We start from the raw sequence: 12354 nt of genomic DNA on the forward strand, positions 1-12354 counted from the left end.
AGTTTTAATAATATGTTATGGATATAGCTTATAACTATATACCTATTCATTAACTTAGAAATAATGGATAGAATTGAAAGAATGTCACACGTAATCTCCTTTCCCATCCCGTGTACAGTATATGCTGCATTGCCTTTGAGTGTCCGACACGACTATTGTAATGGTGCAACGCATTAATCAACTTACCTCCCATAGCTGCCTTCATTACAAAATTCATGATGAGGGTTTAAGTCTTGCCTCTCCTCAGATTCACAGTTTCACGTCAGACAGGACAGATGCTGCCCAGGTGCCAGGAGAAAGAAACCTTAGAAATGAAGACAGTAGAGGTTGAGTGGTTATATTGACCCATAACTAACTTTCTCTATCAATGACAGTGTGTCTCTGCTCCCTCCTTTTAGTTTGCAAAGTGAATGGTGTTGTGATTTACAAACAAGATGCGTTTTCGGCTACACCTTCTCCAGGTAGTGCTAACCTCAAATGTATAAACCACTCTATTTTAGGAATTTATTCTGACGGGGTGGATTCCACTGAGAGAGCCCCGTGAAGGTCAGAAAAAAAATGTCAATTTAGAGCGGTTTTCTTGTGGCATATTTTGTAAAAAGGTTATATATTGACGGCACAGGTGTCGTAAATAACCGGCCCAACGTTGGTAACCTGCAATAGCGTAGCCTAGTACGTTTCATGAGGCCAAGTAGCTTTCCTATACTGTACTTCAAATGGGAAGAAGCAGCCTCATGTAAGCATAGGCTACCAGACAAGATATAGCACACCAATGCCGATAACAGGGTTCATTTGATCAGGGGAAATATATAAGGCTAATCAATTCCTCGAGCCCATAATCCGCGTTCAATGTCAAACTTTCAATTGTCCGGATTCAGTCACATGGTTCAAAACCCAAATGCACCGCGAGTTGTAGCCTACGACGTCTCAAATCGGCTAATCATAATCCCAACCATGGCTAATTTGAATTGATCACGTTTTTTAAAAATATATTTTGTGTATTCCCGACACATAACCTTGTTTGAACCCACACACAGCTACAAAAGCAACAGCAAAAATCACTTCCTTTCTCGAGCGCGGAGCGATTTCAGCACCATTTTTGGGGGACAGCTCCCAATTCGTCCCACAACATCTCTTGTGTCTTGCGATCGGGACATGCGATTACCTTTCCGTGCGCCTTGGATCTCTCAAAATAGCAACGTTATCCTGGCAAAATATAGAAGTTGTTGCGAAATGAAGAGGGTGTGGAGGTCCTTAGATGCTCACTTTGAGCATCCCTGCTGTATTTCCCACCGTCTTCCTGGCTTCTGCACAACGACTGCACGCGCGTCAGAGGAGGGAACTGCAGTTGCTGTCTGATGATGAGGAGAGGAGGGTAATCACATGGAGTTCGACCAACCTTCTCCCAAACGTCCCACGCCTTCACCGACAAAAACCTACTGCAAAACGTCTACTGCCCCTATTACACAAGATTAGGCTACTAGGTTACACTGTTTGGCAAACCGCCACTTTAGATACCCCAGATTAGCTATATATAAACTCTCTGATAAATCTATCTTCAAAAGTCTGACCTAAATGTTTTCGCAAGTAGGGTGAATGCACACTTCAGTTTACGTAGGCTTCTGTAGGTTACTCACGTCATGCACCATTTCAGTAGCTCGTTAATTCATTGGAATGGATATGTCACAGCGCTTTACGTAGTTGGTGAAAACACCTCATCCACCATCAATGTGTAGCATCCACCTGGGTGATGCACGGCGACCATTTTTGTGCCAGAACGCTCAAAACACATCAGTTAGAGAGGTGAGGAGTGATATATGCCAATTAGGAATGAGGGGGATGATTAAGTGGCCATGATGGTAATTTAGCTATGATACCGGGGTTATCACCCCTACTCTTACAATAAATTCCATAGGATTTGTAATGACCACAGAGTCAGGACTTGTTTAATGTCCCACCAGACGGCTCCCTACGTAGGACAATTTCCCCTTCACTGTGGCATTGAGATCTCCTTAGACCAGAGGGAAGTCTGGCCCTCCAACACCACTTCCAGCAGCATCTGGTCTCCCATCCAGGGGCGACCAGGACCGACCCTGCTTAGCTTCAGAGGCAAGCCAACATTGGGATGCAGGGTGGTATGCTGCTGGATAAGCGGTGTTCATGGCACGCTGGAAATCCGAAATTGTATATATATATATTTTTTTTCAATCAACAAAAAAAGGCGTGGATTGTTCTCCCTCCACCACTGATTCGGAATATAACATTGTCATAGTCACGGCATGCTTGGTTCAATAGCTATTGTCGAGATATTTTTTTTTTTAAATCCACCGAATATCCAATATAAAACGAAATATAAAACAAGCTCATGTTCTTGTCATGCATCAAATTACCCCGATATTTAATGGTAATTTCACTGTATTTTCTTCCAGTCAATGTGACTGTGCAAACCTGCATAAAAACAACGCTATATGAGACCAATACGAATTTGGTTAATGAATAAGCCACTGTCAAATATAGCGAAAGGCACTTCGGCGAATGTTTGGCAGTTGAAAAAAAACAACCTTTTTCATTTATATTCCCCACCAGGCTCCAAAGCTGCTCAGAAAACTATTTAAAATGTCATAAACCATTTCTTCACCTGACCTTTATCCTACTCTTATCTGAAACTGAAGAAGTGTTTCTTCTTTGTGATGATAAACGGGGTTTGGGTTTGGAACATTAATTCCACATTCCGAAAAGGATACACAGGGTCAACAAGCTTGTTTTTCATTTCTATTGTCTGTAGTCGGTTATTTGAAACCATTCAGTTTATAAGTCAAATGAGCGTCAAAATAAAATGCATGACAATTCAGTTGATGCATTGGTGCATCTCATTTCAATTACGCTAATTGAGCTTAAGACAACCAGACAAGGTTACTAAATGTTTTATTTTACCTTTATTTTACCAGTCTATCCCATTTTTCAAGGGAGAACATGGACAGAAAATAAGAAAAACAGAAAATAAGAAAAACATACAAAAAGCTAAATAACCCCATAGAGAGGAGAAACAGGTCTCCTAAATAACCCCATAGAGAGGAGAAACAGGTCTCCTAAATAACCCCATAGAGAGGAGAAACAGGTCTCCTAAATAACCCCATAGAGAGGAGAAACAGGTCTCCTAAATAACCCCATAGAGAGGAGAAACAGGTCTCCTAAATAACCCCATAGAGAGGAGAAACAGGTCTCCTAAATAACCCCATAGAGAGGAGAAACAGGTCTCCTAAATAACCCCATAGAGAGGAGAAACAGGTCTCCTAAATAACCCCATAGAGAGGAGAAACAGGTCTCCTAAATAACCCCATAGAGAGGAGAAACAGGTCTCCTAAATAACCCCATAGAGAGGAGAAACAGGTCTCCTAAATAACCCCATAGAGAGGAGAAACAGGTCTCCTAAATAACCCCATAGAGAGGAGAAACAGGTCTCCTAAATAACCCCATAGAGAGGAGAAACAGGTCTCCTAAATAACCCCATAGAGAGGAGAAACAGGTCTCCTAAATAACCCCATAGAGAGGAGAAACAGGTCTCCTAAATAATCCCATAGAGAGGAGAAACAGGTCTCCTAAATAACCCCATAGAGAGGAGAAACAGGTCTCCTAAATAACCCCATAGAGAGGAGAAACAGGTCTCCTAAATAACCCTATAGAGAGGAGAAACAGGTCTCCTAAAACACTGCACATGCCCAGAAGCTGCAGTATGAATTAACTATTAATCTGCCATCTCCTATCTGCTCCCTCAATCTCTGCTCACTCTCTCTTCCTCTCTCCCCCTCTATCTTTTTCAGTCTCTCTCTCACACACACTTATCTCAGCCTCTCCCCCTTCTATCTCCCTCCCTGTCCCCCCCATGCCCCCTCCCCCTCTGTCTCTCTTGCATTCTCATTCTCTCCCCCTTTCTCCCTCAATCTCTTCAATCTCCCCCTCTTCACTTCTCTCTCCCTCCCTCCCTCTCTCTCTCTCTCTCTCTGAAACAACATTTGCATTATTTAACAGCCCCTGCAAGGGTGACTTCGTCTTGGCGTGCTTGACATGCTGCCTGTGCCCCACTGCCTAGTGCCTATATACCAAGCCCCACTGTGAGTCTTCAAAGCCAGGCAGCTATACTAATAACTGACTGCAGTAGAGGGTTAGAAGAAGGGCTGTCATAGAATCCATTCATTCATCAAGACACTGGGACTGTGTCCGGTAGAAACACACTGACACAAACAACCATCATTCTCTATATAGAACCCTCGTGTGCTGTAAAAATGACATCACTCCGTTACGGAACTCACACCAGAGAGGAGGGTTCTAGGAGTTCCACTGAGCTGTATTGGAGAACGTTGGAGGAGAGGAAGAGATTGAACTATTTCACTAATTGACTGCTAACACAGTGGTTGGCTATGTGCGAAATGTTGCTTTTAGTCCTGTGTAAAAAGCTCCGATTATCAGTAAAGGATATTTGACATTGTGGGAAAATGTTGTGGGGGCCTGTAGTGTTTTCAGTATCATTACACTCTGAGAAATATTCATCAATTGTACATTTCATGCATTTCACATATACATTTCAGTCATTTTGCAGATGCTCTTATCCATAGCGACTTACAGTAGTGCACGCATTCCTTTTCCTACTATCACGCTCCCCATGATATTCTTAGTTCAATTCCCCTCATCTGTGCAGAGCTGAAGGACACCTCTCTCTCTGTCTCTCTGTGCTTTTCCTGAAGTAGAGCAGAGCCGAGGAGGAGGGCACGTTTGCTTTGATATTAGTGTCAATCAACTGCACTCTGTGGTCTCAGGAGTAGGTGTGACTGCCTGCCTGCCTGTCTGCCTAGCTGGGCTTCCACTGCAATGCGTAAAGGGTTCACTCCCCAGCGAGGGCGGGTCCAGCACGGCCGGACGTCCTGCAGCTATTGTGATGAGAGAGACATTTCAACGTGTTAACCCTCGCAAGGCTGCCGGCCCAGACGGCATCCGTAGCCGTGTCCTCAGAGCGTGCGCAGACCAGCTGGCTGGCGTGTTTACGGACATATTCAATCTCTCCCTATCCCAGTCTGCTGTCCCCACATGCTTTAAGATGGCCATCAATCAATCAAATATATTTATAAAGCCCTTCTTACATACGCTGATGTCACAAAGTGCTGTACAGAAACCCAGCTTAAAACCCCAAACAGCAAGCAATGCAGGTGTAGAAGCACGGTGGCTAGGAACAACTCCCTAGAAAGTCCGGAACCTAGGAGAAACCTAGAGAGGAACCAGGCTATGAGGGGTGGCCAGTCCTCTTCTGGCTGTGCTGGGTGGAGATTATTACAGAACATGGCCAAGATGATCAAATTTTCATAGATGACCAGCAGGGTCAAATAATAATAATCACAGTGGTTGTAGAGGGTGTAACAGGTCAGCACCTCAGGAGTAAATGTCAGTTGGCTTTTCATAGCCGATCATTCAGAGTATCTCTACCGCTCCTGCTGTCTCTAGAGAGTTGAAAACAGCAGGTCTGGGACAGGTAGCACATCCGGTGAACAGGTCAGGGTTCCATAACCGCAGACAGAACAGTTGAAACTGGAGCAGCAGCACGACCAGGTGGACGGGGGACAGCAAGGAGTCATCAGGCCAGGTAGTCCTGAGGCATGGTCCTAGGGCTCAGGTCCTCTGAGAGAGAGAAAGAACGAAAGAAAGAGAGAAAGAATTAGAGAGAACATACTTAAATTCACACAGGACACAATGTGGCTCAGTTGGTAGAGCATGGTGTTTGCAACGCCAGCATGGTGTGTGCAACGCCAGGGTTGTGGGTTTGATTCCCATGGGGGGCCAGTACAAAAAAAATATATATAAATAAATAAAATAAAATGCATGAAATGAAATGTATGCATTCACTACTGTAAGTCGCTCTGGATAAGAGCGTCTGCTAAATGACAAAAATGTAAAATAAGACAGGAGAAATACTCCAGATATAACAGACTGACCCTAGCCCCCCAACACATAAACTACTGCAGCATTGAGACAGGAGGGTCGGGAGACACTGTGGCCCCGTCCGACGATACCCCCAGACAGAGCCAAACAGGCAGGATATAACCCCACCCATTTTGCCAAAGCACAGCCCCCACACCACTAGAGGGATATATTCAACCACCAAATTACCATCCTGAGACAAGGCCGAGTATAGCCCACGAAGATCTCCCCCATGGCACAACCCAAGGAAGGGGCGCCAACTCGGACAGGAAGATCACGTCAGTGACTCAACCCACACAAGTGACGGCATGGACGGCATGGAAGAGCACCAGTAAGCCAGTGACTCAGCCACTGTAATAGGGTTAGAGGCAGAGAATCCCAGTGGACCGAGGGGAACCGACCAGGCAGAGACAGCAAGGGCGGTTCGTTGCTCCAGTGCCTTTCCGTTCACCATTGTCCCTGTACCCAAGAAGGCAAAGATAACTGAACTAAATGACTATCACCCCGTAGCACTCACTTCTGTCATCATGAAGTGCTTTGAGAGACAAGTCAAGGATCATATCACCTCCACCTTACCTGCCACCCTAGACCCACTTCTATTTGCATACCGCCCCAATAGGTCCACAGACGATGCAATCGCCATCACACTGCACACTGCCCTATCCCATCTGGACAAGATAAATACTTATGTAAGAATGCTGTTAATTGACTACAGCTCAGCATTCAACACCATAGTACCCTCCAAGCTCATCATTAAGCTTGAGGCCCTGGGTCTCAACCCCACCCTATGCAATTGGGTCCTGGACTTTCTGACCGGCCGCCCCCAAGTGGTGAAGGTAGGAAACAATATCTCCCTTTTGCTGATCCTCAACAATGGGGCATGCTCAGCCCCCTCCTGTACTCCCTGTTCACCCATGACTGTGTGGCCAGACTGTGTCTCCAGAGGTTGGTGCGGTCTGCACAACGCATCACCGGGGGGAAACTACCTGCCCTCCAGGATACCTACAGCACCCGATGTCACAGGAAGGCCAAAAAGATCATCAAGGACAACAACCCCCGAGCCACTGCCTGTTCACCCCGCTACCATCCAGAAGGCGAGGTCAGTACAGGTACATCAAAGCTGGGACCGAGAGACTGAAAAATAGTTTCCATCTCCAGGCCATCAGACTGTTAAACAGCCATCACTAGCCCATTAGAGGCTGCTGCCTACATACAGACTTGAAATCATTGGCCACTTTAATAAATGGATCACTAGTCACTTTAAATAATGCCACTTTAATAATGTTTACATATCTTACATACTCATTTCATGTGTATATACTGTATTTTATACCATCTATTGCATCTTGCCTATGCTGCTCGGCCATCGCTCATCCACATATTTATATGTACATATTCTTATTCCATCCCTTTAGATTTGTGTGTATTAGGTAGTTGTTGTGAAATTGTTGGATTACTTGTTAGATATTACTGCACTGTCGGAACTAGAAGCCCAAGCATTTCCCTACACTCGCATTGCAGACGACACAACAGTGGTAGGCCTGATCACCGACAATGATGAGACAGCCTATAGGGAGGAAGTCAGAGACCTGGCCGGGTGGTGCCAGAATAACAACCTTTCCCTCAACGTAACCAAGACTAAGGAGATTATTGTGGACTACAGGAAAAGGAGCACCGAGCACGCCCCCATTCTCATCGACGGGGCTGTAGTGGAGCAGGTTGAGAGCTTCAAGTTCCTTGGGTCCACATCAACAACAAACTAGAATGGTCAAACACACCAAGACAGTCGTGAAGAGGGCATGACAAAGCCTATTCCCCCTCAGGAAACAAAAAAGATTTGGCATGGGTCCTGAGATCCTCAAAAGGTTCTACAGCTGCAACATCGAGAGCATCCTGACTGGTTGCATCACTGCCTGGTACGGCAACTGCTCGGCCTCTGACCGCAAGGCACTACAGAGGGTAGTGCGTACGGCACAGTACATCACTGGGGCTAAGCTGCCCGCCATCCAGGACCTCTACACCAAGCGGTGTCAGAGGAAGGCCCTAAAAATTGTCAAAGACCCCAGCGACCCCAGTCATAGACTGTTCTCTCTACTACCGCATGGCAAGCGGTACCAGAGTGCCAAGTCTAGGACAAAAAGGCTTCAACAGTTTTTACCCCCAAAGCCATAAGACTCCTGAACAGGTAATCAAATGGCTACCCGGACTATTTGCATTGTGCCCCCCCCCCCCAACCCTTGTTTTTACGCTGCTGCTAATCTCTGTTTATCATATATGCATAGTCACTTTAACTATACACTCATGTACATACTACCTCAATTGGGCCGACCAACCAGTGCTCCCGCACATTGGCTAACCGGACTATCTGCATTGTCCCACCACCCGCCAACCCCTCTTTTACGCTACTGCTACTCTCTGTTCATCATATATGCATAGTCACTTTAACCATATCTACATGTACATACTACCTCAATCAGCCTGACTAACCGGTATGTAGCCTCGCTACTTTTATAGCCTCGCTACTGTATATAGCCTGTCTTTTTACTGCTGTTTTTATTTCTTTACCTATTGTTCACCTAATACCTTTTTTGCACTATTGGTTAGAGTCTGTAAGTAAGCATTTCACTGTAAGGTATTTCACTGTAATACCTGTTGTATTTGGCTCACATGACAAACTTTGATTTGATTAACATCTGCTAACCATGTGTATGTGACCAGTACAATTTCATTTGATTTTGATGTTAAGAGCTTTGAGTGATCTCCCTCCCCACTGACTGCCCCTTGGGCCCTGACTCTGTCTGGCTGGTGCTGGAGCTGGGCGACGGAAACAGCCCAGACAACAGGGAGGGAGCTGGAAAGTGTCCAAAGTGCTGCATCCAGTACAGAGAGCTGGGGATGTTCTGTAGATTGCGACCCGACTCCCGTTCCTAGACTACTCGGAGGCAGCCAGATCATTTTCTTATCCCCCCCAACCCCACCTCCATACCAAAATGCCCCCCCCCCACCCTTCTCTCTCTTTCACACATTACACACCCCCTTTCACTCCGGGTTTTTAAGAGAAAGCGTTTGTGCATGACGTTGGACGTTGGATGTGTGTTGCCCCTGAAGGGTTTTGGGTTCTTCTAATTAGTGCAGTGAGGGATATTTGGTTGAAAGCAATGTTAACTCAATTAGTAGAGAGAGTACTCTGTGTGTGATACAGAAAGTCTGAAAGATGTTGAACCCAACTGGCTTCCGCTCCTTGCTACTGTGCATAGGGAATATGCCCTCGCAAAATCATACTTAAGTAAACTAGTGGAACACTGTTCAGGTTTTTGCTTTCTCCGTGTATGCTCATGCTGTTACCTTTTGATCTTTGCATGCACAACAATGCTGGTTTGATTAAGCAAGAATTCTGTGATGACTTGCGAAATAATACCTCAGAGACTGCAACTGTACTCCTCCCCCCATTTTGTCAGAGTGTTTCTGAACTGTCTATGCCGTAACCTCTCCCTGCATTGCTATGGCAAAAAGCCTATTGTACTCTGTTAAAACACAGATCCAGTCCAAATGCCTTTTAACGCTCAGTGATATTCATCACTGGTCATCGGAACCCTCTAAATCCATACCCAAAGGCCTCCGTCACGCAAAACAAAAATATCCATCATCACAAAAAGGTATCCATCCACCATTTTAGTTGCCCCCCCAATGAGCATTGAATAACGTGGTTCTAGATTCGCTAACTCTGCAGAAAGAGAGAAATCTGGGGGCCACAGTATATGCCCTGTATTGATTAAAGGCTGTTGATCGATACTGCACGGTTGATGGTTAGTAGTTTTATGAGGGGCAGTCATGCCGTCCCACTTTGTTTTATGGTCCCCCTCACCCTCTGCTGACCCAGCACTCTTTACAGGCTCTGGCTAGGGGCCAGGCAGGGGGAGGCAGACAGGAAGGCAGCCTGGGGGAAACAGACCAGTCAGGGAGACCAGGTAGGCTGGGGGAGACAGACCAGACAGGCAGGCAGGCAGGCAGGCAGGCAGGCAGGCAGGGAAGTATAAGCAGGGAGGGAGGCAGGACAGAAAGGCTGGAAGAGGCAGACCAGAGTGACAGGCAGACAGACAAGCAGGCAGGCAGGCAGACAGACAGACAGGCAGGCAGAAAGGCAGGGGGTGCGGGGGCATGTCTTCAGTTCAGCCTCCTAACATCCTCTGGAGTTCAGTGGCGGAGGGAACGTTTGATATTGTGTTCATTGTTTACTAAGGGCTTTGTTTGTTCTCTCTCTGTGTCCTCGTAGAACAGTGAGCTTTTATTCTGTAGTGTTTGAGTAGTGCTTTGCTGTTACTGTGTCCCTCATCGACTGTGAGTCATGTATTGAAAAGAGAAGAACAGTCAAACGGATATTTGATCATATTTTGTTATAACAATGATATTAACACATCCGTGTAAACATTTGTGTACAACATTCAGTGGTTGAATTGGAGTTGTGTGGGTGGTAAAGGTGGCTCTAAATCAGTTTGCATTTTCACAATCATTTTGAAGAGAGATTTGTTTTGTTCTGTTCTATGCTGCTGTCTCCTGACGACTCCACACAGACCGTGTGTTGGTGTATTGATGACATGATTTCCAGCTTTGACACACACACACACACACACACACACACACACACACACACACACACACACACACACACACAAGGGCGGGTGCGCACACAAATCACACACAAACTGCCAATGCTGGTCTTTCAATCGCTGTGTCGGTCCATGAATACATTTAGTAATACATTCAAGGGGTCATGCATATTTTACAGCTTTAAAGGGTAGGCGAGGGAGAAAACAGTGAGTGACCAGATATATCAGAATCTTCTAAAGATATTTCAGGTCATACCTCTCCTTTAAAAATGATCTCCGCCTCAAATGATGATAGCATAATGCAGTACATAAACTATGCCATAATTCACATGCGCTGTGTGGTCCACACAGAAATACCTCCAAGTGTGTGTGTGTGTGTGACTTTGCAGATATAATGGGTTGCCCTTGAGAGACCTTCACTAGCATTGCAGGGATGATGAAATGCTCTCTCTTACTGTATGCGCTCTACCTCTCTCCTCTGACCAAACCAGGGAACTGCATCCGAATCAGACGAGCGGTGACCACACCGGCGTTTAAATTGCAGGGGTGGGTCGGGGGTGGCAGTCGTACGCCTGAATTGTTGGTCCACACAACCGTCTGGGTTGTTCAAACAGCTTCCTCCCTGCTGTAATTACTTAATTCATTATTCAAATGATAAACTGCTTTTAAAAGGGGTGAATTGGATGCTATCCTAGCTGCTACCCTGTAACTTATACATTGTTTAGCCTACACCTAAAATTGCTGTTAAGGGCAAACACTATCCAAATGGTCATGTCTGTTAGTCAACAGACATTTGAAACATAATCCAAATCAAACGTAGATGGCCTGGCTCAGAGCAAAGCTTGTTTTTTGTGTTGTACTAAATTAAGTGACAAGTATAACAGAAAATACATACATTGTCGATGTAGCCTATCCATTTGGATATTTACCTCGTCTTTTTTTTCGTACAGATAAGTCCTCCTATAACACAGAGCACTGTGATAAGTGCTTCCTGTACTGCCCCATAAGCAAACCTGAGTTGAAAGTGGACAGGAAAATTATCTTTTGGCTTGGCTGTTAAATAGTGGTGGTGGTGGTGGTGGGGGAGGGGCTGGAGAGGAAACCCAGTGTTGTGGGGGAACCCATGAGCAGTGGAGCTGGATAAGAGAGGGGAAAAGCAGATAACCTGCCCCTCGTGGACAATGTAATGGTGTTGTGTTGTGACGCAGACCAGTGAAGTAAAGGTCTAATTATAAGCCTTTTAAGGGGCGACCTCATAGTCAGCCAGATACTGTACATACTTCGCAAGGCGACTGTCAAGTGAGTCAACCTGGGGACTAGCAGTTCGCTTTGTTTAGCTAAAGCCCATTGAAAGAGGTGTTTGCAAATACCTAATTTAATCTAAGCGTGCAAAAAAGACAAATGTGTGCTGTTTGCATGTGTAAAATGCATGAAATAGGGTGCCAGCTGAAATCAGAGTCAGTTCCAAGGAGCCCATTGCAGCAGTGTGACAGCCTTTGGTTCATTCAACACTTACCTGGACAAGTCCCCGGGGTAGCGCTGTTCTTTCATGATGTCTGGGGTTGAGTAGTGGGGGGTAGGGAGGGGTGTTGGGAAGAAGGAGTGTCTGCATTCTGGTCTCTATGCACGTTCTACTGCGTCACACAACCCGCCCCCTCTATCGCCCCCTACCTCTCTCTCTCTCTCCCCCCTCTTCTCTCTCACTTTGCAGCTCTCAAGGCTTAACACCAGTCAGCTCTTATGCAATCCAGCCCTCATTTGTGGAAATAGCCCTGCAATG

At 45.8% G+C, this 12354-nt stretch overlaps 1 protein-coding gene across 1 annotated transcript in view; it reads right to left on the reverse strand.

Moving 5' to 3' along the window:
- Positions 1 to 1437, reverse strand: part of LOC115191846 (complexin-1) — an 11058-nt gene extending 9621 nt beyond the window's left edge. Inside the window, exons 1-2 of the mRNA XM_029749807.1 lie at positions 1166 to 1437; positions 187 to 304 (exon numbers count right to left, since the gene is read on the reverse strand). Of these exons, the coding sequence (XP_029605667.1) occupies positions 187 to 217 (31 nt within the window). The 5' untranslated portion in view covers positions 218 to 304; positions 1166 to 1437. The remainder of the gene's footprint in view (positions 1 to 186; positions 305 to 1165) is intronic.
- Positions 1438 to 12354: the final 10917 nt, after the last annotated feature.

This window comes from Salmo trutta, chromosome 4 (assembly GCF_901001165.1).
Source record: "Salmo trutta chromosome 4, fSalTru1.1, whole genome shotgun sequence".
In the NCBI taxonomy this organism is placed as follows: domain Eukaryota; kingdom Metazoa; phylum Chordata; class Actinopteri; order Salmoniformes; family Salmonidae; genus Salmo; species Salmo trutta.